The sequence below is a fragment of the Rhopilema esculentum genome, chromosome 16 (genome assembly GCF_057945365.1).
Source record: "Rhopilema esculentum isolate cy_ngs chromosome 16, ASM5794536v1, whole genome shotgun sequence".
Taxonomy (NCBI): Eukaryota; Metazoa; Cnidaria; class Scyphozoa; order Rhizostomeae; family Rhizostomatidae; genus Rhopilema; species Rhopilema esculentum.
Window position 1 is genome coordinate 1,902,381 of NC_142830.1, and position 26,796 is coordinate 1,929,176.

The window sequence follows — 26,796 nt, forward strand, 5'->3', positions numbered from 1 at the left end:
GCCCTGGAGCAAAGCAAAAGACGATTTTTTTGCAACCACACCCTTTAGAGTAGCTTAAATTTATATATTCGTTCAAAATGCTTTCCTTTTTAAAGTGTAATTTTTCAATTTTGATAAATTTTATTTTAAAACGGAATTCATTACTTTAAGAAGCCCCCTAGACCTCAAGGCCCTAGGCATTCCCCTCCTTGCCCTCTTTGTCCCCCTCTCGGCAGCTCTGCTTGCTTAGCCATAGTTGCCATGAAGTCTTTTAAAATTTTTAAAGATCAAATAAAATTTCAAAATTGAAGTTATTGTTATGAGGAACTCAAAAGTAGCTGTAATCCTTTTTTGCGGATTATCCTATAATTTCTTTATCGCAAAAAGGTGCTCGTGGATTCACCCAAAAACGTAAAATCGACAAAAATTAGTTTCTGCAAAATTAGTTTCCGTATACTTTCACGCCACTAATTGCTCTTACTTTGTTTTAATTAAATGTGCGTATGATAATCAATTTCATTGTAAATAAATTTTCTATGGAAAAATAGTTGGTCAAAAAAGTATAGTTGGCCCCTTTTTTCTGAACGCCCTCGCCCTCCCCCCCCCCCTAAGCTAGGCTATCTAGGCATATCACTTATTGGGAACTTAAAGAAGAATCAATAAGATTGATCAGCTTTTGATCGTTAATAATCAACAAATATACTCCTATGCGAACACTGTAACATGTACCGCGGAAGATATACTGCGATGACCTTAATTGACTGGGAAGAACTATGTATGCCGGTGGAACTGGGATCTCCCTCATTTATTAAAATATTGAAAAGACTTCAATGCAGATGGTTTAAAGGAAATTAGCTTGGTAAATGTAGAAGAAAATTGATGTTGAGGATAATGTTAAATAGCTTGAAGCTATTTTTGATGATAAATTTCAATAGGAAGGCAAGACAAAGTTCCACGAACCCACTATCTATTGAAAAATACCAAACAATTTCATTTGTTTAAAAAGATACTTTAATGAAAATTATTCTGAGTATCGTTGTGCCCCGGGACTGAGCCGCAGTTCAACTGTTGTTGCTCTGCTTTTCTCGGGATTATTCGGCAGCACTTTTTATGAGTAGTACTTTACGATGACAAGAGAAAAAAGGCGGCTGCTTTAGTTAATCAATTTGAAAGATGGCTTCCCTTCTTTCCAGCATCTTTATGTTTTGCCCCATGTGTTTACATAGGTGATAGTTATATTTTATTTCATTTTCAAGTTCTGTAGGTATGGTTGTCAGTCAGTTAGACAAAAATTGATTAACAGGGGCCATGCAATAGATGCATTATAAACTAGACTGAAGATATTGCAATGTGACACAACTAAATTTAATCAAAATAAATAGAATCAAGCGGGTTTATGTAATAAGAACAACTATCTATGCTAAGGAAGATTTCATCAACCCTTCCTAGAAATTCTTTAGTTTGGGTGCAACATCTACTTCGTCGCTCAACCTATTCCTGAGACTTGCACTTCTGAACTAAAAGCATCTTTGACCAGCTGATGTCCTTTACATTGGAATTGCAAGGCTTTTATTAGAATTCCACAGTACGCGAGAGGGAATAACCAGTGACTTCTTCCCTGATTACCATGGCTATCGTAGCCCTATTCTTTCTCCTGTATCGAAACTTCTGTAATACTTTGGTCAATCATATTTCTATTTCATTTCTGTTTAAATCTCAAAGTCGAGTTCGGGCACCATATATTTAATGGAATTTTTTAGATGCCAAGTTGAATTTTCCCAGCAACCGACAATATATCTGGGTGAGTTTATTCAACCCGGTTATAAAAGAGGTGCTATTTTAAGAAATCTCAAAAGATAATATATAGATATTTCATTTATCCATAGATCCCTTATCTTTGATAACATTACAAACCTCGATCATATACACCTTTAAGACACATTTTACTTTCTCGATTAGGTTTAACAAATTGCTAACACTCTGTCAACTTCTCCTATCTAATATAGGAAATAAGCTGCATTTTATCTTGAAGAGCGCAATATTTTCATCTAGTAAAGCGCCTTATTGTTAGATTGAAATGTCATATTAGAGTAAGAAGAAAGGTAGTTGACATCATTTGTCTCAAGTTTTTTAATTTTATGCTCATCAGCTTTCTCATCACGGTCATCTATATTCTTGTTCAAGTTCATCGAAATTGCTGAAACAGTGGAAAGTCGACATCATTGCATTGATCTATGAAGCAGTCTTCACTGCATCGGTTGCTGGAACAAGAACAGTCAATCACTTCTGTCTGACTACCTGTGAGCTGTCTCTCTGACATCCTACGTCTCTCTTCATAAGTGTGAACACTATGTTCGTCTGATTCTTCGAGGGTAGGATGCGATTCAGAACTTCTTTTGACGTCATTTGTTTCCATGCCCCTGATATACAATTGTTGTTGGTCAGCGTTACCATGTTGCTGCTCAAAAGAGATTCTTACAGGAAGACTGCCTTCTACCTGCAATTAATAAGATATGTTATATACCAAATACATCAGAAAATCTAAGAATACAAAAATTCTAACTCTGACATAAAAAATAATTCTTTAATACTGTACAAGGACAGCAGACGTTATGTATGATTTATGGACTTGACAAGAGCTTTCAATGTCAGAAAAATTGCATTTACTTGCAATGTAACTGGTTAAATTTAGCTAGAGTTCTTTAAAATATAGAATTCTTCGTAACCAAACTACAAAATAGATCATTTTATGATATAAATGTGACAGCTTTTACTTAGTATAACAGGCATTATCATTCAAATGAGATATCCAAGCAAAACTCCATTCTTTTTTGACATACCTCTTCCTGACCATAATATCGATATTGATCTGTTTCACAGAGGTAACACTCTTCTTCCTCGTGATCTTCCAAATTATCATCAGTTTGGCATTCTGCATCACAGCAAGGTGGCATATTTTCAGAGGCCGGATTCTCTGCTAGGAAAACTTCATTTGGTTGTTCGTTTACAAGACTGCTTTGCACCAACGGGCTAATACTGCTATCAAGATACCATTGATGTTGTGGCTGCTCTTCTAATATAAGGTTCTCCAATGTCATTTCCTGTGAGTTCAGGTTTTCAACAGACCCATCAATTGCTTCATCGATCAACTCTTCATGTTCAATGTTTCCAGAGTCATATCGTGGTAATGAGTCGTAAGAAGCACTTCCTGCAGATACATCCTCCCTGTTGTCAATTTGTTGCCGAGGCAAATCATCTTCTTGTGATTCCTCTTCTGAATCACTTTCAATAGTTATTACCTCATTCGTTTCATCTTCAGGATCGCTGTCAATAGTTGCAACTTCGACAGATTCATCTTCAGAATCGCTGTCAATAACTATAACTTCATCTATCAATGGTTGATCAAAAGCAGCAGCGATGTTGCGTTGGAAATTGAAGAGCGAATTTCTCGTGAATGGATATGTTGAAGGATGATAGTGCAAGTTTAAGACTCCGCTCTGGTTAAGCTGCCCTGGCAGCAAGGAGTTTAGATATGGTACGATTGATTGAAAGTTCTTGAATCTGATGGCCATGCCTTGCTGTGTTGGTATCAGAGCAAAACCTTTTCTTGCGTCCTCTTGGTCTGATTCGTATCCATCGTCGCTGTCTTCATCAAGGTCATCTTCATCGCCTATAAAATAACGTTCCTCCATTATTCCATCAATATTTGTTCCATTCTTGTGTCAAAGAGATGCATTAAGGATGCAATGATTTTTCTTATTTTGAATCGTTCATTTTGGATTGATATGAAAATGCTTTGATTATTAGAAGAAGCTGGAATATCGAAAGAAATTGAAATCGGTTGACTGGCATTAAAGAAAACGATGAAATTCATCAGCCTAATTATTTTGGATAATGTTATGAGTTGGTGATCGAGATATTTCATGCTAGGGACAATGACACAGGGTTTAAATTAATTGGATACGTATTTTAAAGATGATAGCGACTTACGTTCCCGCCTGTAAATACGGTCTTCACCGGCGACATTTTCTTCATTCATATCCATCATTGGCTCAAAATCAGGTAAAGGCATTGTGTCATCATCTCTGAAGAACATCGGATCGTCCACTTCGAAATCTGAATCAAATTCTGGGTAGTCAGATTCATCATCATCAACATCTTCTGAGGCTCCAACCTGATCAGCAGCAGCCGAAGTGATGGCAGCTTCATGTTTAGGTGCTTCAAGCAAAGAGTTGCCTTCCTCTACAATTTCAGAATGCTTGCTCTTCCCAGAATCATCTTCATCTTCACTGTCAGTATCATACCCTGAATGATCTGCTTCGTCCTCATAACTTTGACAGAATTTCCTCTCAGAGTAGATAATTTCTTTTCTTCGACACTTGGACTCACCAGCCTTGTTTTGTGAGGATTTCTTTCTTTTCAGGCCTCTTGATTGATTCAACAACCGTTGCTCTCTGATGCCTCTCGGAAGTTTCATGCGTTTATAGTATGACAGACGAGCGTCTTCTGGCAAGCAATCTATCATATCGAGAAACTCTGAGTCGTCTGAATCCCAATAGATGTTTGATTGTGTCTTAGACAATGATTCTTCGACATTTTCAGGAGCAGTATTGATATGCTCCCTTTGATCATTGAGTTGACTGTCAGAGAATTCTTCTTTTTCGGATCCACTTATTTTAACTGAATCAATGCTCCAATGTTGCCTGGAAAAAATGACATCTTTTACATTTCAAATTGAAGATCATAGCCTAAATCAATCATCAGCTCTTTGGTTTGTTTATCATTTTTCACATAAAAGTCAATCATACCTGGAGTCTCCTTGATTTCTGTTTTCCTCTCCAATTTGACAACGAATAGAATTGTTTTCCATCGTGAGTTTTTAACTTTGAGTCTTTTTAAATATCAAGTAGCACTCTGATTAGCTTCGAACAGTAGTTGAAACTTGAGAAAAATCCGTTGATATTTTATCAAACGCCACTTTTAAAGATTTCGACCCAGTCCGTAATTGTTACGTCAAATTGTCGAATTATTCAATTGCTACGTCACCTAATATAAATATGCTTCTTTAGAATATTGAATTGCCATCCTTAAAGATATTGGAGTAAGGAAAATTGGGGGAAGAATCCAGTCAGAGCGTTTTTAGCTCTTCAAGCTGTCTGAAAGTAATTGCGTTTTTTGCTTTTCAAAATGTTATACAGTCCCTTTTCTAACTAAAATATCAAACAAACAATATAATTTGATTGGAACTGTTAAGGTCAACGGCCGATCTTTCTTCTAAATCAACAGCTATAAATTATTGATTTTTCATTCTATAAAATTACTTCTAGTATTTTTCGGGTGAAGACGATTGAGGGAAAATTGAGCTGGGGAAAATTATTTGCATCGTGTTTTTTGGATAGTATACCATTAAACTACAACATTTTTTGTAGTCAAATCATATTCTCACTTATTACAAAATTGTTTATCTAAATGTGCACCTTTGATTACTGGAAAACTTGGTTAACTGCAAGCGTTGGGCACTGTCAAGTTTATTAAAACACTTTCACAATTCTGCCTACTGGAAAAACTTTCTTATCATTCTAGTGACGGAGGTAAAGAAAATTGGGAAGTTTTGGCAAAAAGCGGAGAATAAAATTTGATGTCGAGTCTTCTGTCTAAGTGCTGTCATGGTAAGGCACTTATTTATATCCAAATAATTCTGGAAAAGAATATTAATTTGGATAAGCTATTCAAACATGCTGCTTGTTTTACTAGAAACTCTACCTCTTTCAAAATTTCATTTTTTAGGTTGAAAGTGTTTCGATGGTTCCAAATTCATATGCAAGCTTTTCTTTCGCCAGCTTGCTACAATTTAGCATTTACCTTTAATTTTTTTTTCATATTCTGATTTAATAAATTCAATCTCACAAGGTTTCTAAACCTCTCATTAATCTAAAATGTTGAACAATTTTGAAAAAATACTTTCTCAACTGTGATATAAGTGTCCTGTAGAAAAAGTGAAATCTGAGGTTATCCTCTCTTGTAAAAGCAAAATTTAATTTGTTCATGCAAGGAAAATTTGTCTAAGCTTAAAAACTAAAAAACCTTTCAAATCATCACAACACCAGCTCATACTTACATTATGTTTGGCTGCAAGACCTTGCAGATAGTTATCCTTCAACTAAATCTTACTTATATCAAAACAATAAAATATCCTTGATGAAAAATATTTATTAACTTTAGCTAGCTCTTTATTTATCAGATGGCTAAAAATATAAATTATAATGATTTTCCAAAGGATTTGAAATCATATTACATATTCTGATTAGATAGACTGGTGCAGTTCCTGAAAAGAGCACGACTTTAAATATCAGAAGTCTAATTATGCTAAAAATATTTTGCTTCGATTTAATAAAGGCCTGTCTAAATATTCTGTGAGCAAAAGAATGTCTAATTATGGCACGAAAATGTCGAAAAAGACATCATCTAAATCTTTGAAATGCACAGGCGCAACAAAGCTAACAATCTGCTGACGAACATGTGTAAACGTGTTGAAAGGCCTTTATGTGTAGTTTGAATACCTCTGTTATTTGAAAATACTTAAAAAGACAAAACCAACTAGTGTTTGACCAGGGAACGTAACCCCTCACAGTGTGTTTATGACAAAATCTTCTGGTTATGGGATCTAAATTTAAAAATTCTAAAAATAGTTTTTTGCGACGTCACTTGGCCTAATGAAGATTAAACTTAGATTTGTCTGTGAACGTGGCTGGTAAGTCATTGGGTGTTCCCTTAAAAAGACAGAAAACATTGGCGATGTACTGTTTGCTCGCCGGATAATCTGGTATCAAATTTTGTATTAATGAAGTATTAATAAGGCTACTTTCCGCATTGAAATATCGTGTTCTCAGAAGTAACATTTTGAAACAATCTGTTAAACGTCTTGACAATGTTAATCATTTCGAACTCTTTTTCGTGTCGCAAAGTTGTCAAAAAGTAATCGTACTAACATATAAATAACAATTTAACATTTTTCTAAATGCAGAATAACTAACAATTTTTCATATATAAAGCTCGTTGCTACCCACAATTCTTAGCACGCACGTCATGCCACCAAAGGGTATGGCATGGTTACGAACAGCGCCTTTTTTTATGCATCTAACTTACACAGTAATAAATACACTTCTAGACAATCTTTGCCAGCAACAAAGGCGGCGATAACCTGTGCAATGTATTTTGCATTGCAAAATATAACTGCGCAAATTTTGTGATGGGTAACACAAAGTCTTCAAAGTTAGGCTAACGAATCATTGCTGGTAACAGAAAATTGAGCACTGTTTCATCACAATAGATTACAACATGAATGCATTGTTCATCGCAAATGCTGCAAACGATCTTGCTTGGCATCGATTGCTGAGCGTTCAAAAGCGAGTGGAGTTTGACGATGTCTACTCGGGCCTCAAATCTTTCGTCTCTTCTGATGACGTCAGGCCTCTCTTCGGCTGATGTCTCATTGGGTGTTTCTACGTCCATATGCTTAAAGATTGTTGTTATATTTACTAAATCAGTCTCGATTTCCAGCGTTAACTGTCCCGACCTATTAGCAGCAATCACCTGAAAAATATATAGAATAATTGAAACTGTGAACAAAACAGATATCTAATAAAGGTTGGGATTGGCCTATTGGCAAACATTAATGTTAAAAAGTAAGCATCAGTTACGTGCATTAAATTGGTAGTGATTCTGTTAAAGGAATCATTGGTCACTTACAACAAATCCGCTAACGTTCTTCATTCGATCAATGACATTTTTCAAAGTCTTCATATTTGGCATGGTGACAGCTATCTGAAATCCAATTAACAGCGAGGCATTATGATGCAAAAGATATCAGAGCTAACATAACAGCTGTCTTGCTATTTTTAAGACGTTATGATAAAGCTTAAGGTGTTAGTTAAACACGGCCAGTAAAACAAAATTGTACATTCCGTTACTAAAATAGGACGGAGAAGATCAATCTCCTGCCATTGATCTGTCTTAGGTCATTAAGTAGGAGAGACTATCATATTCATAAATTCGCCACCAGGTTCTAAGACCTATATACATTTTGGACTATATTTTAGTCAGGTATACAAACATTTCAGAAACTAACGCAGGTTCCGCGCATTGACTTCTGTCAGAGGAAAGCTATCGAAATTTCTACCTAAAGACTTAAGAACAGCTGTAAGATTTCTAGAGACGGAAATTGAAGATAGAGGATATAGAACCAAAAGCTGGGCTGTAAAAGAAACATTACAGGAGAAATGATGATGATTTAGGAGGGAGGAAACAAAAAAATGTCTTGTTAAAAATAACATCTTAAAATACACGATTATAGAAGAAAAGTTCTCGTACACGTATTTCAAGCATTTCTCTTGTCTTTTAAATCTGTGGTGCATAGGTTTGGCCCTGATTTTCAAATTAAGCGTAGAAATATTTCCCAATTATTTTTTAAGATTTTAAGCTGTTTGATAATCTAGTGGCTTGAGTTGTTCTCGTAGATTTTTCACGTGATTGTTGTTTTTGACATTCCTACGGTCTTTATTGATTGTTTCTTTATTGGTATAGTGGCTCTCTTTTTGGAAGAGGAGGTGATGCAACCTGAAGCAACTGAATTTGAACTGATGTGCAATGATGTGTTTCCTTAAGATCAATTGTCATAGTTCCTGTTACACCTTGGAGAGTTTTCAGGTTGGTTCTTACTTACAATCCTATAAAAATGATAATTTGCTGACAAACAATGATAGAAAGGCACTTTTGTCGCACAAACTGTCATTACATTGACGAGTTCGATGTGGCTGTAAACTGTCGTAAAAAGAATGGTGGGCAAGGACAAAATAATTCAACTGTATTTTTCATTGGGGTGGGCTGGCCTAGATACTGGCGGGGCCTGCTCTAATAATGGTGAGGTCTGCCTGTGTGGTGGTAGGAGCGGTTTGCATGATGGTAGACCTGCTTAAATGCTGTTGGGGCCTGCTTTAATAATGATTAGGTCTGCTTATGAGGTCAAGTTACAAAGTGCACTTACTTGAAAATTTTGTAAGCAAGGGTAGCACTTAAAGCGGATGCTCTGCTCTGCTAGTGCTCATCATATTGGTTTTATGATGACAGGTTTAAAACTTTAAAACTTTAAAAAGGATTTGACTGTTGTTAGTCTCAGTTAATATAACCAAACAAAAGTTTCTTGTGAAATCCTAAAGCTTCAAATTCTATACTGTCATCAAGTCCACAGACCATAATACAAGCACAAAATTGTTTCTGAAGAAAAATTATGATGATTTGTTACAAATATGTGCTCAAAAGGCTATAACTTGGATTGGTGTGATAGCCAGGGCTGCAGTGAGAGTTGAGTTTTTGGGAGTGCTAAGGCCAATATTTTCCTTAAGATTCTGAAAAAGTAGTAAGATTTTCAAAATTTTCTGACAAATTTGGTCTAGCCCTAAAGCCCCCAAATCACTGCACCTCTGGTGATTGCAAATACATTTGGTGTTGCTTTATCTTTTTTAACTTTTTTTAGTTTAACTATTAAAGAACTGGTAAATGGATAAAATGCAAGAAAATAATTCACAAATTTACATAATTCAATTTGTATGAAATAGTTGTCTTACGTCACATGGAGGCAGGTCAGGCTTGCCATAATCTTCCCAGAATCTTGATGGTATAATTCCAACAGGAATATCATGCACGACATTTCTTGTGTGACTGACAAGAGATGGCTATGGTCACAAAAGAGATTAAAATATGTAGGCAAAATGAAAAGAGAGAAAACAAGATATTGAACAGAACAATCTAATATTATTGGAACTGTTCAAACTGAGATGGGTCCAGCTGAATAAAAATTGAATAAACTTAAACGTGGAACAACTCAAAACTCAAAAATGATACAAGGCATAGGAAATTTTTCGGAAAGTTTTATGGACTTTCAGAATTCTTCCCTTTAAAAAAGAATTCTTCACTTGTTGCCAAAAATTATCTATATTCAATTGTCTCAAATTTTTTCGAAGCCACCTCAATAAATCTTACTACAGTAAAAAAGTTACCAATAAATTACAATATTGCTCTATCTTGTTCTTATAAATCTTATCAAAAGCTGTTTTGACAAAATAAAGTTGGGTTAAATAGAAGAGGTCCATTGAATTCATCTGAAATCAATGGATGGATCAGATAAAAAGGCTCAAATGATGCTCCATCCTAAAGCATTTGTAATTGTACCTGCTTGAATGTCATTTCAAAATCTTAATGCATTCAGAAATCATTATAAATAGAAAATCTCTGCCTTTTTATACAAACAAAAGTTTAATGGTGATAGTAATAGGACATGCTTTTATGTAATATGACAAAGCATTAAAAAACATACCAAAGAAACTTCAAATGTAAGACAAGATGTTTGCTTTCTTGTTAACTTGATCTTCAAAGCCTGTGAATTCTGTGCGGATTTCAGTGCTCGAACAAAGTTTTCAGTAATTATCTCCAAAAAAATCTCATTTCTTTCGTCTTTACCCTCAATTCGAAACTCATCAAAAATATCTTCCTGAAAATAGAAGGTAATTACCAGGCTGCAAAATTATTAAAGAAAACGTAAACTCAGATTACTTTTATTCAATTATATCGCAAACTAAAAAAGTATATAATGTAGGAAAATGATGTGCTTTAAATACTTGGCTGTATTCATCTGTTGATATTTGCTTTTCATACTGAGGAAACCAGTGGAAGTGAATGAAACCCTTTCTCGTATTTGTTTCTTGTCATTTTGCAGAGTTCCTGGATTGCAACCAGAGCTGGCTGATTGTTCTCTTATCAGCCATATGTAAGGTTTACATTATTTGTTGCCATATGTTCAAAATTTCTCGTTCAAGTATTAATAAACATTTTTTAAAACATCTGAAAATAATTCTCCATCACAATATCTTATTTGCAGTATTCTTAACAGCAAAAAAGCTTTAAGTTTAGCAGCAAAAAAATTTCACTGATAATTCATAACAGACAGTCAATTTTATTTATAAATCATTTGGCCATGAATAATTACCTGCTCCAGATCACACCAAAGCCTTGTTCCACCACTCGCTGCTTTGTCTGTGTAAATAAAACCAATGCTTGATGGTCCCAATTTCAGAACACATATTCTGCAAATTTTGCTTATGCAGGTCAGGGTTTCTAAAGAAAATAAAACCTAGTTTATGATACAAAATATCTACTAAAAGCTCTTTCAAAACTTTCTCCTCAAAGATTCATAAATGTTACCAATAAAAAGCAGGCATTTGTCTGGTGAATGTGATTCCTTTCAAATTGCTTTCCAATTCTAATATATTGTTATCAGGTAAGTAGAAGCAAGTGGGGTTGATTTGACAAACTGTTCTCCTTTTATTAGAACCAGTAAATTGAAATTCCAGCTGGTGATTCGTAATTTTTCCCCAACTTGGAAGCTGGATTTTTAAGGGAAAAGCAGTGAAATCGCTAGCTATTGTGCTCAAGGGGAGTGTTCAGGCCACATTTGCCAACAAAGTGAGTAAAAATGTGAGTAACAAAGTGAGTAACAAAGTGAGTGGGCCATCCTTTATCTGCAAAAATGTTCGAAAATTCATCAACAAATCATTTTCTATTTACCCCTGGTGCACTGCTGCCTATAATCGGAAGTGGCACCACAGGGAGGGCTAGGGAAGATGTAAAACAAAAAGTCATTTTGCACATATAAGGAACTCTTTTCTAGAACATTTCAAAGTTCTCTATGATCTTTATTTAAACTTGAATAGTCCCTTACATTCTCTTAGTTGAAATGCATTATCCTATTTTCAAAAGGGTTGTCACAGAAATGCTATTGTTTGTTCCTCTAGATCACCAGACCTCCACGTTTTTTTGGGACCTGGTACTTGGAACATTGCTGGAAACCCCGGGGGGTACTTAGTATATTTTACTGACGGGATGTGCACGTCTTTCCAGGTATCATTTTCAGCAATTTATTCTAAGGCTGGGTATCTGTTCAAAGGATATAATCTAAAGCCGGTTGCCTGATTTTCCCTGCCCGTCCATTGTTTTTGTGGTGTTCTAGCAACCATGGCAACTGGCACCAAAGCTTTTGTTTTCCTTTGTTTTTTTTTCCAGAAATTCTAAAGCCGGGTGTCATTTTTAGCTTTTTTTCTAAAGCCGGTTCACCAAAACAATCTTGGGAGTGCACGCCTCCGTCGTTTTGGTATCCAAGTACCCCCCCGGGCTGGAAACTCATCCACACAATTGGTTGATAACCAAAGATATCTGAGACTTTTTCAGTTAGGGTTTTGCCATTGTCCATATAACAAAAGGCATGCAAAGCTGCAAATCTTGAATAGATAAAATGAGCTGTTTATATTGCTAGAATTCTAGTTTCTTGAAGTAGGTAACCAATTAATACTTTTCAACAAAATTTACGATTAAAATCATTCTACGTACATTTTTTGCGTACGTAGGACTAGAGATAAATTCATTTGGATTTATTATGACCAGTGGCGGACTGGTAATCATTTGACCCACCGGGAAAAGCAGCCAAAAGGGTGCCAATAGGTCCTAAAATCACCTAATTTTGGGGTTGTAAAACGGGCTAGGAAAAACTTTGCTTTAGCTGAGAATCAGTTTGTTGCAAACATTGTCATAGGAAACGAAACGGGGGGAAATTAAAATAGCTCATGCTTGAAAAATTAAAAACTAACAAGGGTTTGAAGTGAGAGTAGGCCTTCTGGCTGCTACCACAGCTACTGCTTTCAGTAAAACAAAATATGAACAATTTTTTGGCGCTACTAAATTTGAAAATGGCTTTGAAAAAAGCAAACATTTGCATAAAAGTCAGAATAAGGATCAGAAAGAACAAGATGGAGAATAAATGCCAATTTCTGGATCGAATTTTCCATCTTGTTTTTTGGACCCTTATTCTGAGGTTATATGCTCTCAGAAGTTTCATATGAAAAAGATTTGAGCATGTTTAAAAGTTTTGCTTTTTTCAAAAGTTTCCAAAATTTTCAAAACAAAATATGTTCAATTTTAGTTTTGTTCAAAGATTAGTTGCCTTTTGAAAGTTTTCAAGTTTTTGAAAAAATTAATTTCAGGCAAAGGGCGCACCGGGAAATTTTCCGACGTCCCGGTGGGCCAGTCCGCTTCTGATTATGACGTCATGATTTGTTGCATTAGGGGCAATATACAGTTTGATACTTAGCTTACAGCTTTAGAAAAAGAAACAGCAACTAGTAGAAACAAAGAAATACAAAGTATTACTTGTAAGAGAATGAACTCGCCCAATGTCGGTCATCCGAGCTCTGAACCGCATCTTTTGTGTGCTTATCTATCCACTGATCTTTGCCAAAAAGTTATAACTACCACAACAACACACTGTTCACTTTCCCGCGAAAACAGACAATATTGTTCAGTTACTTACTTTCAGCATGATTTTAGTGACAAAATGCTAGTTTGCAAAGTTTTGGTAAAAAAGATCCCTTTTATGTAAGAAATTCCAGGGATGGAAAGGATAATAAAACAAAGTCGTACAAAATGAGAAAGAAACGACCCTGGTGGGACTCGAACCCACAATCTCCAGCTCCGGAGGCTGGCGCCTTATCCATTAGGCCACAGGGCCATCAAGTCGAGGCTAGCATTATTTAAGTGTGTGTATCTAACAACAATCCTTACCAAAAATAACTAGAACGCCTTCCTATTCCAGCATGCAAATGAACAAAGCAAGTCTGAAACTACCTTACCAAAATATCACTGCCGCTTCAAAAATTTCGACCCCCTCCCCTCGTACAATGTTGATTTACTTTCTCAATACTTTCATACAAATTTCAGTGAAGAAATTTTTACCTTCAGGATCAAAACAGCCCAATTGAACAACATTGTAATGGGGGGTAGGGGGGGGGGGGAATTTTCAAAAAAGCTTTAGCTTTGCGCAAGTGTCCGAACAATTTTGGCAAGGATTGAAGTCATTGAACCAGAGACAAGATACTTGAAAACATGAAAATAGAAGTAATGAGCCATTCCCTGCCAAATGGACTAATTTTTGAAGAAGTCCCACGTGCACAACCTCAGATTTGCAAAAATATCAAACTTTACGAAACTGCTAAATGTTTTATTTTTCTGATTAGCTCTTCTGCTGATATTCTTACGTTCATTCGTTTATTCCTCTTCTCAAACCATCCATAGTCAATTGAAAAAGATTGACTACGTTTGCTCAAACTCTTTAGTTCTTTATTGAATGTAAGCTTAAATTGATTATACTCTCTTTTAAAAAGGATCTTCTAAAAAGCTGTTAATCTTGACAAATGTTTAAAATTCTTCCACTAGAATATAAATGCCATTTGTGCAATGGGTTGTATAAAGATCCCATTAATTGAAGCGTATAATGCGCTACATCATTTTGACGTTATGGCCTTTTCTGAGTCGATGCTTAACAAATCTAATAATAATTCTGATATTTGCATTGAGGGCTTTAGTAGGGAAGTAAATATCTGTTAGACGCGCAGAGGTTTAACAGCAGTTAAGCCTGGTTTCCACTTGGTCGTTTGGGTCGTTTGAATCGTCACAGTCGTTCCTGAAGGACACGAACAACCTAAAGAACACATTGGTATCCACTTGGTCGTTTGGGTCTTTTGAGTCGTTTGTTGTTGATGCTGTTCATTGCTTGCACCATGCATCGCTCATTTAATTTTGGCGGCATGCGTGGAAGAAACGATGGTAGCATTTGATAAACAACAACTGATGTTGCAAAGTCAAATATTTCTACCTCTGGTGACTTTGTACAGACGACGATGTTAGATCACTAAATTTCAGTGCAATAGCTTGCCATGATTTGATATTTTTGTATTTATTTTCAAACTCTTTCCAGTAATTGTTATAATAGCACTCGTATTTTTGAACTTTTCCATAAAGCTTGCTGTGAAATATTCAGCTATCTTGTCTTGTTCTAGTCAAACACGCGGTTACAAGATAAACCCCTACTCTTGAAGAAAAAGTTATTAAAGCGTGGGTCGTTTGAGTCGTTTGAGTCGTTTGTCGGTTTCCACTTGCAAAAATCATTCATGCGTGGGTATTTTGGGTCGCGGAGATAGAATTTTTTCTATCTCTGCGACAACTGTCGTTTGAGTATTTCGGGTCTTTTGGGTTGTTGGCAGGTATGTTTCCACTGAGTCTTTTCATTCGTTTGGGTATTTTCCAACGACCCAAACGACCCAAACGACCAAGTGGGAACCAGGCTTTAATGCCACCAGGGAGGAGCATGGGTTTCGGGTCACTTGACATGTCGTGCTGGGGGCACGATCTTCCAGTCACATGGTGATCTAACCTCTAGAAAGTCAAGATTAAACTTTCCAGCGTTGTTTCTTGGATTTTTATTTATTTTTGTGAAACCCAGTTCAATTGGATTTCAGTTTTTCGTGATTAGCCTTGCGGTTATTTTGGATTAGGATTTCGTTTGGCATTTCAATTGTAAATGAATTGGTTTTACCAGAGACACAGTTGAACAGGGGCGGATACAGAAAATAATTTGACGGTCGCACATAAACACTACCTAACAAGCGGTCTAGGGGGCCTCCCTCATGGTCAAGGGTAGATCCATAATAGGGGCCCAGCCCCCTCCCCCCCGGAACCAGAGCAACTAGGTTTAATTTCAAAGGCAAAACCCCTAAAGCTCACAATATCGATTATTGCAACCAACATAAATAAAAGGAATACTTTCTCCTTTTTTCAAGATAGTCATCTAGATCTTTAATCTAGAACATTATTTTCATGTCTTGTAAGCGTTAACTTTCTAAACTAACTGCGATTTGTCCCGCTAAGCAAGACTGATACACTTTGATTGATGGAACGCCTTAATGGACGCCCTTATCTTTAGGAGCGAAAGTTGCCTCACCAACGAGGTTTGCAGGCCTTGTAGTAGTTTTTGTGTGGCGACGGGACTGGGGCCCTGATTGTTCAAATTGTTCAGTCAAACGTTTTTCCCTTTTACAAGGTTTTCCAAATTTTCCAGCAAATCCAAACACCCAGTTGAGACAAAATATCTTGAGATTCAGAAGTGTACACTTCCTGTGCACCTTTTCCGCATTGAAAAAGAAAATTGGGATTCTTCTCCTTCACAACTTTTAACCTCATCCACTTTCTTCCCTTGCCAGCAGTTGTGCGGCACAGTAATCTAACATAGTGTTACAGACTTAGTCTAACATAGTCTAACGTGGTTACAGACTTGAATTTCGAACTCGAATTTAAAACTCGAATTTTGATTGGTGAAATTTGGTAAAATATTTGCATAACAAAGAGCCCTGCATATTTGTGCGGCACGGGCGACATGCCTAAAAATCATACTGTTTAATATCTGCAAGAAGGGAAATAAAAGATTGTGTTAACATGATTGCCTCATTTCAACGACTGAAGACTAAAACTAAATTTTGAAAATCTGACGGTCTTCCGTGCGACCTGTGCGACACCCTGAATCCGCCCCTGCAGTTGAACTACGAGTTTTGAAGTGGCCTAGAGACTTGTGCCTACGTGGTTACTCGATCTGCCTTGGTGAGAAAGTTCCATTTATTACCGTTGCTTTTGACTTTCCGTTGTGATATTGTTATTTTCTATCGATAACGAACATAATCGTACTTTCGTTTTTGTTTGTTTTTGTTTCTCAACCAGAGTTGAAACCATCTTTTCGCACGATGGGAGATAGCGAACCATCCACGCCGCCGGGGAAAGGGTCGAAGGAACCCGACGCCATGAGCAGGCAAGAATCAATGGATAAATTTAATGCTCTTGACAACACTATAAGGCAAATGTTCGATATGATTAAAGATATGGCTAATAATCCGCAGCAAGTGTCTGCGTCTGGAAATTCAGCAGGCCTTTCACAGTCAGTTTCAGATATGTCTGTTGCTAATGTCAACCCATCACATGAAAGCCAGGAGCATCCTGCATCTGCCCCTTTGTTTTTAAAAGTGATTCCCCCTCCTCAGTGTTCATTTTTGCCTGCTCAGGGCCCTAGCATGGTTTTGGATAACCCAACCTGCCCAGTAGATGTTGAGCCTATTAATATGGTGCCTCAGTCTGCAGCTAACACACCTGTCGCATGCTTTGTGTCTACCGCTGTGCAGCGAGTGCCAGGTCATTTTGTTTCAAAAATTCAGGCAGCTCAATATGTAGACTTTAATTTACTCCGGCCTAATAATTTGAAGAAGCTGCCAACTGAAGAGCCTAGTCAATTCCAACTGTCCAAGCTGCTTCGTTCTGATCTGCAAAATATAACCACATTTGCAGATTGGTCTGAAGCATGGGCAGTCTATGTGGGTGTTTTGGCAAAGGATACCCCAGCTAATATTTCCAGTCTTATTAGCTATTTTCTGTTGCTTTCTTCAGCATCTAGGGATGTACCAGGGTCTGGTTGGCTCGAATATGATACAGCCTTTCGTAAACAGGTGGTGAACAATCCTTCCAAAAATTGGGGGGAGGTTATTCCTACCCTTTGGATGACAACCGTTCTAAGCCAAGGCTCACTGAAGAACAGCATAAGAGAGGGAAATAGCACGACTGCTTCAAAAAGCTCTCTCCCCTGTTTTAAGTGGAATGATGGTGAATGCACAATGGCACGCTGTCGTTATGCTCATAATGTTTGCTCTGTTTGTCGGGGTGCCCACAAAAAGAAAAACCGTCAAACACAGGTTAAACGTCTTTCCCCAGCGGCATCTGAATCCAATTTTAGTGGCGGGCCAGTACCACAAGGTTCACGCAAGAGAGCCCACCTCAAGTGACTCTCCCCACTGGAACTACCTACCGTTGAGAGGAATGTAAATACGCTTATATTGCCTTTGTCTATATCACCACAAAATTATCATTTTTGGAATTTACTTCTGTCTAACTTTGATTATAAAGATAAACAATGGCTTTTACATGGCCTCCGCTTTGGTTTCGATATCGATACTTCTGATGGTGTACTCAAATCAGCAACTAGAAATTGTCTGAGTGGATCTAAACCAGGGTTGTCCAACGCGTGGCCCTCGGGCCACATTGTGGCCCGTCATGTTGTCAAATGTGGCCCGCGCTTGGGTCAAAGTTGATAAAGAACTGCATTGTATTTATTCAGGTTGTAAGAGAGAAGTTAATTCATATTATTCACAAGATCAAATAAAAGCGCACCCACTTTCGCGCGCGTACACTTGGCGACTTCAAGTTCAACGCAATGAACCAAACTCCCTATTCTGTGCCCAAACCATGAACACGCCGCGCTTGTTTGAAAAGTTCAAGATTGGTACAAGCCATGTTTTTAAAAAGCCGTGAAGAGGGAGATATGTGAACTTGGGAAATGCAATTTAAAATTATCGTGGACAACCGATTTTTCCGTATCTCAGCAAAATGACTTTGTTATGTGCTTAATTTGTTTGAAAAAAATCGCAGTGCGGAAGGAATACAATATTGCTAGGCATAATAACACTAAAAATTCATGTTATTATAAGCTGGAAAGCCAGTTACATGTTCATAAATTAGAAGTTTCTTGTCAACAATCTCTAAGGAAATCAGGTTTTTCAGTTCGGATTGCGACACAAAGGTCAGCATGCCGTGGTCTACTTTTCTTTTTGGGAGCACATACAAATACAAACAAAAATTGTTAAAATTGATGGCAGAAGCAGATTAAGATCCGGTTCGCACGGGAAGGATTGCGTACTGTTACCATGTCGTTCAAAATGATTGAACAAACGGGAAATGAACTGTTCAAACAGGCACGAAACGATCACGTACCAATTGTTTCTTCTCATCGCGCGGGAAGACTATCTCTCCGTTCTACTTTTTGTGCTAGAATTTCAAGAGTTTACCAATGCACATATGAGTATTACCATACGAACAATGCAAGCATTTAGCTAGATCAGTAATTATTCTGTTTTTCGGATCATTTCACCTGTTCACACGGGAACGGAACGATTTCACACCGTTACTCTTTTCGTATCACTTAACGGCACGATTTAAAGTGTTCCCACGTGCGCGCAACTCCTATGCGACTCATTTTTTGGAATGGGACGATATGAAACGTAACGGGGCAAAACGGACAATGCAGCGGTAAACATATAAATGGCCCTCAGTTACTACGTTATTCTGAAAGTGGCCCTTCTGGAAAAAAGGTTGGACAACCCTGATCTAAACAACCACATATAATCACTAATTATCTCAAAGAAGAAACAGACTTTGGTACTATGTTAGGCCCGCTAGATGTGAATCGGATTTGCATGTAAATCGTTTTGGAGTTATTCCTAAAAGTACCCCTGGCACTTTTCGTTTAATTACAGATTTATCTTTTCCACCCTGTTGTAGTGTTAACGACTTGATACCTGACTCGCAAGCAGAGGTCTCATATACAGGTATTCCAGAGGCAATTGATTTGATAATGCCACTGGGAAAAGGGGCACTGCTTGCAAAATTTGACATACGCCGTGCTTATAGGTTGCTACCAGTTAAATCTCAGCAGCGCCATATGCTTGGTATGCAATGGCAGGGTAAATTCTACATTGACTTAGCACTACCATTTGGTCTTCGCTCTGCGCCAAAAATTTTTACCCGTTTCGCTGATGCCTTACAATTTTTATTGGAGAAAGAGGTTTGTGCTCAAATATTCAACATTATTTGGATGATTTTTTCTTAGTTGGCCCTCTAAATTCTGACATTTGTCAACGACATCTCGAGGCATGTTTCTCGCTTTGTGAGACATTGGGTGTCCCTATTGCTCAAGATAAAACAGAGGGTCCTGCAACTTGCATTACTTATTTAGGTTTCAAGCTTGATTCTGTTGAACAAGAATTGCAGTTGCCTCAAGAAAAACTTGTCCAAGTTCGTGCTAAGCTTTCTGTTTGGAAAAATCGCAAAATTGGAAAAAAGCGTGAATTACTTTCCTTGATTGGCCTTTTGCCAGGCAATCGTGTTAGGAAGGCCCTTTCTCAGACGTTTAATTGATCGTGCTCATTCTGTGGCGGAATTTCATCATTTTGTTAAACTGTCGTGCTGGGAACAAGATGATATTAAATTGTGGTTTAAGCTCTTACAATCTTGGAATGGCAAAAGCTTTTTTTTTCCCTACTTGGGAACATGCACCAAAAATATCTGTGACTTCTGATGCTGCAGGCAGCATCGGTTTTGCAGCTATTTATGAGACTCACTGGTTTGCAGGCGTTTGGCCAATCCGAGCTGTCGCAACTGCGGATACAAGTTCCATTGCAATCCCAGAGGGTCTCCTTCAGCATCTGCTGTTTTCACCTTGGACGAGTCATGGCAAACACTCTTAACACAGTCACTGTCAGTAAATACCAGGAAAACCTATTCGTCTGCTCAAAAGCAATTTATTACCTTTTGCCAGCAAAATGAATTTTTACACGACAATGAATCTTTACCTAGTCCCGCTTCTGAGCTTACACTGCTGCGTTTCATTGGCAAAGCTGGCAAAACGTGTCAAGCTTCAACTCTGAAAGTTTATTTGGCGGGTGTTCGAGCATTACATATACCTGAAGGATACCCAGACCCTGTAAGAGGATTGCGAAGAGTTAAAAGCACAAATGCCGCACCAATTAAGCTTCCAATTACCGCCTTAATTTTAAATACAAACAAAGTGCAGTTAGATTTGACAAAATTTGATGATGCTATGCTTTGGTCTGCATGTTGTGCTGCCTTTTTCGGGTTCTTGAAGGCAGCCGAATTTACTGCTTCATCAAACCATTTTTCGGAAGAGTTGCATTTATCTCTTGATAAGATATCTGTAGACAAGATGCCTGTTCCATCAGTTGTAACTATTACATTGTCCAGGTCTAAAACAGAACCATTTGGCAAAGGTTGCTCAATTTCACTTGCCCGTTCTGACTCTGTTTTATGTCCAGTAACAGCCCTTATGACATATATTCGTCTTCGTGGACAAAGGTCTGGTCCATTGTTCCAGTTTTCGAATGGTGCCTTCTTGACTAAGAGTAGACTTAACAATTGGCTACAGAAATCTTTATTATCAGCTAGCTGGAATGGTCGTTACACGCCTCACAGCTTTCGCGTAGGGGCTGCTTCTACAGCTGCCTCCTTAGGCTTCCCTGAATATTTGATAAAGGCACTTGGTCGCTGGTCAAGTGAGGCCTATCAAGCTTATATCAAGCTTTCGCAAACTCGCTTAATAACTGCTTCAAAATGTCTAGCATCAGCCTCTACTTTAGGTAGTGGTTAATCTGGTGGGCAAAGACACTATTACGATTAATTGTTATGTTCCCTAATATGTTCTGTTCAAGATTATTTTACCTTTGAAAATTTGCTAGTCAAGTTTTTATTTTTTGGTGTTGTTCAAAATTCACTTATTGAAGAGATGTAGTTTTTTTTCTTCATGTCTCTTTCATAGCATTTTCACTTTTTTAATTACTTGGTTCAATTTTTAGCATAATTTCCTTTGGCTCAGTGGCCCAGGGCCGTTTGTTTATGGGCTTTAGACCGTTGCTTTATTTAACTTTAACATTGGCGTAATTGCCGTTGGCTCACTGTGTTCTAGATGATGTGTTCTAGCCTTTGGCCGATGTTTTTCATTCCATATTTTAATGTTGTTTGGCAAAATGCCGGCGGTCCAGGGCCGCTTGTTTTATGGCCTTTAGGCCGCTACTTTATTTCACTTTAAAATTTGACGTAAACGCTGTTGGCTTACTGCCGATTTGTTCTGGTCTTTGGCCGATGTTTTCATTCTATATTTTAATGCTGTTTTGCCAAAATGCCGGTGGCCCAGTGCCATTTGTTTTATGGCCTTTAGGCCGTTGCTTTATTTAATTTAACTTTAGAATTTGGCGTTAACGCCGTTGGCTTACTACCGATTTTCTCTGGCCTTTGGCCGATGTTTTTCATTCCATATTTTAATGCTGTTTGGGAAAAATGCTGGTGATTGGTGGGTACACTATGTGTCCTTTGGCCGGAAATATTTTCCCAGTTACAATCACCGCCCATAAAAGGTATAATTGTTCAGGCAGTTTAAGGGCTGATGCATTGTTTCGCCCACTTCCTGATGTTGATCAATGTCCCTCCCTGTTGAAGTATTAATTCGTAGTTATCATCCTAGTATTACCAAGATTGAGGGTGTGTCTTCCTATATGTTCGTGAGGGACTCCCCGTTGAGCGGCGAACTGAACTTGAATTTTTACAGGAGCAGCGGCGGACTGGCAGGGATGCTAGGGTTGCGATCTCAACCCGGGCCCTCTCAACTTCATAATAACCGGGCCCTTCGTAGATAAATTCGATAAAATAACTCTGTTCATCTTAAAGATATCTATGTTCAAGAGAATACAAGTCACAGAAATGGAGATAAAATGCTTAGAAAGAAAACATTTCAATATTGCTTAACAGGGGTGTTGTGGCTAGGCGGGACACCGAGAAATTTCTCGGTGGCCACCTTTCCAGTGAGTTTGAAAAACCCAGGAAAATATCTAATATGAACAAAATCTTTGGTGAGAAAACACCGCACTTACATGTATACTCAAGTTCACAGTTCAGAATTAGAGGAGGTCAACATTTACAAACAGGCAACTGTGAAAGAGATGCGTGGAATATGAACAGGGCTTCCGAGAGGGGGACAAGGAGGGGCAAACTGTCCCAGGGCCTCGAGGTCTAGGGGTCCTCTTAAAGCAAGAAAGTCCAAATTAAGAACTGAATTTTAACGAAACGCAACAAAGTATGCCTAAAAATTTGTAAAACGAGATAAACGACTGTGAAAAGCATTCTGAATCGTGTTTCAAGCTAATTTAAAGGGCGTGGCCGAAAGAATTTTTCTGCTCGCTTCACTCGCAGTGCATATATGTCTTCTGTTACATTTTTGTCAGTATCAACTGTGCACTACAGCATTGAATTTGTTCCTCATTTTTGGCAGTCTTAAAGTATCTATGGTTGGTGAAAGGGGGCTACACCCCCAACAAATATAGCAGATGAACCTTTCAAAATGATAAAAACTGGGATCTTTGGATGGTTTCCAGATACATATCATTTTGGCGACTTGTGTTTGTGATTGGAGATATCATACACAAGAGTGGGCCCCCTTATGATGATTTTCTCCCGGCCCCTTTCTAGGAGCCACAACGCCCCTGTTGCTTACATTATACGTAGTACGGGCCCCTTTTCTGTTTATAGCAACCCGAGAGATTTGCTGCCAGTCCGCCTCTGTACAGGAGACTGTAGTCATTGAAACAATAGTTGCAAGAAAAAAGTATTTTTTATTGCTAATTATCGTAGTCGCTCCCAAAGTAGTGATCAGTTTGGAACAAACATGGATTCCCTTCAATCAATGCTTGTCGTTATCCGAAATGAAGCACCTTATGTATGCTGTTGTTTTAACTGGCGATTTCAATTGTCGATCATCTCCGTGGTGGGACTAAATATTGAGACTCCTGAAGGAGCTGCCCTAGATGAGTTAATTGAAACCAATAATTTGCATCAGTTGATAGAGGGACCCACCAACATCCGTGGTAGTGGGATGTCATGTATTGATTTCATAATAACTGACCAGGCAATCTGTTTGTTAATTCTGGGGTTCACCCAGGCCCGTAGCCAAGGGGTGGCATGGGTTGGCAATGCCACCCCTGGAGCAAGATAATTGTTTATTTGGATCTCTTATTATCCATATATTACCCATATATTATGTTTATTGGGGCCTCTTAAGATGGTGCCTGGCGCTCAAAAAAACTTTCGCTGCTAAGCAAAACTTATAAAAAGACTTGCTGAAACGTCTGCCTGCAACAGGTCTGGGGATTTGCCACCCTTTCTCCACAGGCCTGGCTACGGGCTTGGGTTCACCCTTCTCTAGATGAACACTGTCAACACCAGATCATTCTTGGGAAGTTGGACATAAATATACCCTCCCCTCCTCCTTACAAACGACTTGTTTGGGGCGGGGCTACAGTAAAGCAGATGCCCAGGCAATTCGAAAGCAAATTGAAGAGATAGATTGGAATGCCAGATTTCTAGATTTAGATGTCGCAAAAATGGCACAGGTTTTTACTGACATCTTGTACTCGTTATTCTTGAAAAATATTCCAAATAAAGTCTTGAAAATCAACGATAAAGACCCACCTTGGATAAATCGAAACATTAAAACAGCAATAAAACGTAAGCACAGGGTTTATAGAAAATTTTTTGGCCGCGGTCGTAGACAGGAGGACTGGGCTCTCGTTAAGGAGGCTCGTAATGAGGCGTCAGAAATGATCATTAATGCAAAGGATAAATATTTTCGGAATTTAGGTCGTAAGTTCGGTGATCCTAATCGCGGAGACAAGGCGTACTGGGCAACTTTGAATCGGTTAATAAATGAAAAGAGTATAGTGAATATTCCACCCCTACTTGAAAATGGTTTGCTAGTCACCAGTTTTGAAAGTAAAGCAACAATCTTTGACGAATATTTTGTCTGTCAGTGCTCTGAAGCTAGAACTAGAAGTACCCTTCCTACTTTTTTACCAAAAGGCAACTCAATTCTAGAAAGTGTTAACATTGACGCTGAGAAGGTACTGAATTTGATTTGATCTCTTGACTCTAAGAAAGCTCATGTTTGTGATGCAATATCAGTGTCTTTGATAAAGTTGTGTGATAGCTCTGTTGTCTGAAAAAAAAGTCCCTCGTGTATCATATATGAAAAAAGTCAGGAGACTGGTGTCTATTCATTCATTTGGAAAAAGGCAAATATAACTCCGATTCATAAGAAAAATAATAGACAATGCAAAAATAATTATAGACCTATTCCTTTGCTCCCAATATTTAGTAAAATCTTTGAGAAGCTAATATTTGATGAAATCTACTATCATCTTTTCATAAATGGACTGCTAACCGATAAACAATCTGGCTTCTGTCCTGGAGATTCTACAATCAATCAACTAATTTCAATAACGCACCTAATTTACAAAGCTTTTGATGAAATACCTAGTAAAGTAACAAGAGCCGTTTTTCTAGATTTGTCGAAGGCTTTTGAGAGGGTTTGGCATGAAGGACTTATTGTGTTATTATTATTATTATTAACCTCGCCATTGCAAATATTAGCAAAATTTAAGTGGTGGAGTGATCTTCTAATTTTTCTCAAAGATTTCTTGAATAACCGTAAGTAACGCGTCGTATTGAATGACAAATCGTCTGGTTGGTTAACTGTTTCAGCTGGTGTTCCTCAAGGTTCTGTATTAGGTCCACTTTTCTTTCTTATATACATTAACGATCTTGTGGAAAATATGAGCTGTAACGTAACACTTTTTGCCGATGACACGTCATTGTTTTCCGTTGTAAATGATGTTGCTAACACTGCTCGTAAACTAAATTATGACCTTGAAAAGATTAGATTATGGGCGTGGCAATGGAAAATGCAATTAAAGACCGAGGAAGTGATATTCTCTACTAAAAGAATCAAACCTGATCATCCCCCTTTAAAGTTGGATGATTCTATTATTTTCCAAACATCGGAACACAAACATCTTGGTATGGTCTTGGACTCAAGGTTAGACTTTAAAATTCATTTAAGAGAAGCGACTGCCAAAGCTAGGCGTGGTATTGGAATGATGAAGCATCTGTCTTAATGTGTCTAGAGATGTCCTAATCCAGCTCTATAAGCTTTATGTAAGGCCTTAATCTTGACTATGGGGATATAATTTATCACAAATACGATCCTAGTATGTGTCTTAATCTCACGAATAAGCTTGAACCAACCCAGTATGCAGCTGCCTTGGCTGCTATCGGTGCTTGGAACCAGTGGAGACAAGCTATAGAAAGAGCTCGGGTGGGTACGATAGGAGGTGGTTCAGAAGGTTGTGCAATTTTTTCAACCTAAGAAAACTTAAATCTCCGCACTTCCTGTTTGCTGAGGCTCCACCTTCCAGGCCAGAGTCATACCACTTGAGACACTCGCGCACGATGCTCAAAATGTGGCCAGAGCTGCACGCTTTTCAAACACATACTTTCATAATACATTATTTGAATGGAACTCCCTTAATGAAGAACTCAGAATTTCTTCGACGCTCATTGAGTTTAAGCGTTTGCTAATTGCGCGTGTAAGACCAGAGGGAAATCCTATTTATGGCATTGGTAACTTGCAGGGAATTCGATTATTAACGTGTCGTCTCGAATTTCGCTCCCTTAACGAACACAAATTTCGGCATAACTTTGATTGTCTCAACCCGCTTTGTAAATGTGGTATGGCTTCTTCCTACACTGCCCAATTTTTCATCAGTTGCGTCAGGATCTCCTTGGTCAGATTTCTCTAATATTGAAGCCCATTCTTTTCAATGATAGATAATAGAATGATAATAGAAGCAACCATCTAATATATTGAGAACTCCCAACATTTTAAATAAAAGGGGGTGTCTGTGGGGTGGTTTGATTTATGGTCTGTCTGATCTGGATCCGGTCGGATGGGCGGCTGATCGATCATTTTATCAAACATCCTCAGTTTTGCTCAGCGATCAGGCTATTTGTTTGTTTTCTTTTATTGTATTTGTAATACTTCTTTTGAGTTTCATTCCCTAGAAAATTGTAAGTGTCATTCATTGTGGGAACTCGCTGACTACATGTCCTTTCCTACAATGAGTCGCACAGTAGCTGGCTGCATCATTTGTCACGTGTAGTTATGTTTTCATTTGATATATAAAAAAACTTCTTGTTACGTCATGATAATCTGGTTTTAGACAATTCCTTGTTGTACCATTAAATAGATAAGTCCATTAAATTAAATTAAACGTTTCGACTCTAGTTGGAGTCTTTTTTCTTTGTCGCAGTATGATTATTAATTTTATCTTCAAGCTGCGGTTTCCAAAGTCTCAATCTAATTCATAAGTACATTTAGAATTTCAAAGT

At 37.8% G+C, this 26,796-nt stretch overlaps 3 protein-coding genes and 1 non-coding gene across 4 annotated transcripts; 1 reads left to right on the plus strand and 3 right to left on the minus strand.

Annotated features, from left to right (window-relative positions):
• Positions 1 to 606: 606 nt before the first annotated feature.
• On the minus strand, positions 607 to 6,626 carry LOC135682523 (uncharacterized). The gene is made up of 3 exons (XM_089113145.1): positions 3,970 to 6,626; positions 2,820 to 3,649; positions 607 to 2,476 (listed from the first exon to the last, which is right to left on the minus strand). Exons 1-3 carry the CDS (start codon positions 4,502 to 4,504, stop codon positions 2,165 to 2,167), a joined length of 1,677 nt encoding a protein of 558 aa, XP_088969271.1. The 5' UTR covers positions 4,505 to 6,626; the 3' UTR covers positions 607 to 2,164.
• A 151-nt stretch (positions 6,627 to 6,777) lies between these two features.
• Positions 6,778 to 13,468, minus strand: LOC135682529 (checkpoint protein HUS1). The gene is made up of 6 exons (XM_065197461.2): positions 13,234 to 13,468; positions 11,021 to 11,148; positions 10,352 to 10,525; positions 9,603 to 9,710; positions 7,729 to 7,803; positions 6,778 to 7,572 (listed from the first exon to the last, which is right to left on the minus strand). Exons 1-6 carry the CDS (start codon positions 13,283 to 13,285, stop codon positions 7,258 to 7,260), a joined length of 852 nt encoding a protein of 283 aa, XP_065053533.1. The 5' UTR covers positions 13,286 to 13,468; the 3' UTR covers positions 6,778 to 7,257.
• A 50-nt stretch (positions 13,469 to 13,518) lies between these two features.
• On the minus strand, positions 13,519 to 13,591 carry Trnar-ccg (transfer RNA arginine (anticodon CCG)). Its single transcript has one exon. It is a non-coding gene; the product is annotated as a tRNA-Arg (tRNA).
• A 6,022-nt stretch (positions 13,592 to 19,613) lies between these two features.
• Positions 19,614 to 26,777, plus strand: LOC148958206 (uncharacterized). The gene has a single exon (XM_089113149.1). It carries the CDS (start codon positions 20,609 to 20,611, stop codon positions 21,170 to 21,172), a length of 564 nt encoding a protein of 187 aa, XP_088969275.1. The 5' UTR covers positions 19,614 to 20,608; the 3' UTR covers positions 21,173 to 26,777.
• The last annotated feature ends 19 nt before the right edge of the window (positions 26,778 to 26,796 follow it).

What these genes read in the sequence shown, in the direction of transcription:
- LOC135682523 (XM_089113145.1), bottom strand. Translation starts at nt 4,504, where the DNA reads ATGATAGATTGCTTGCCAGAAGACGCTCGTCTGTCATACTATAAACGC. An exon ending in CCGTATTTACAGGCGGGAAC is followed by an intron (nt 3,650 to 3,969) that starts GTAAGTCGCTAT and finishes GTTATTTTATAG; the next exon opens with GCGATGAAGATGACCTTGAT. An exon ending in GATATTATGGTCAGGAAGAG is followed by an intron (nt 2,477 to 2,819) that starts GTATGTCAAAAA and finishes TATTAATTGCAG; the next exon opens with GTAGAAGGCAGTCTTCCTGT.
- LOC135682529 (XM_065197461.2), bottom strand. Translation starts at nt 13,285, where the DNA reads ATGCGGTTCAGAGCTCGGATGACCGACATTGGGCGAGTTCATTCTCTT. An exon ending in GCGAGTTCATTCTCTTACAA is followed by an intron (nt 11,149 to 13,233) that starts GTAATACTTTGT and finishes TATTTTCTTTAG; the next exon opens with AAACCCTGACCTGCATAAGC. An exon ending in CTGACCTGCCTCCATGTGAC is followed by an intron (nt 7,804 to 9,602) that starts GTAAGACAACTA and finishes ATTGGATTTCAG; the next exon opens with ATAGCTGTCACCATGCCAAA.
- LOC148958206 (XM_089113149.1), top strand. Translation starts at nt 20,609, where the DNA reads ATGCTTTGGTCTGCATGTTGTGCTGCCTTTTTCGGGTTCTTGAAGGCA.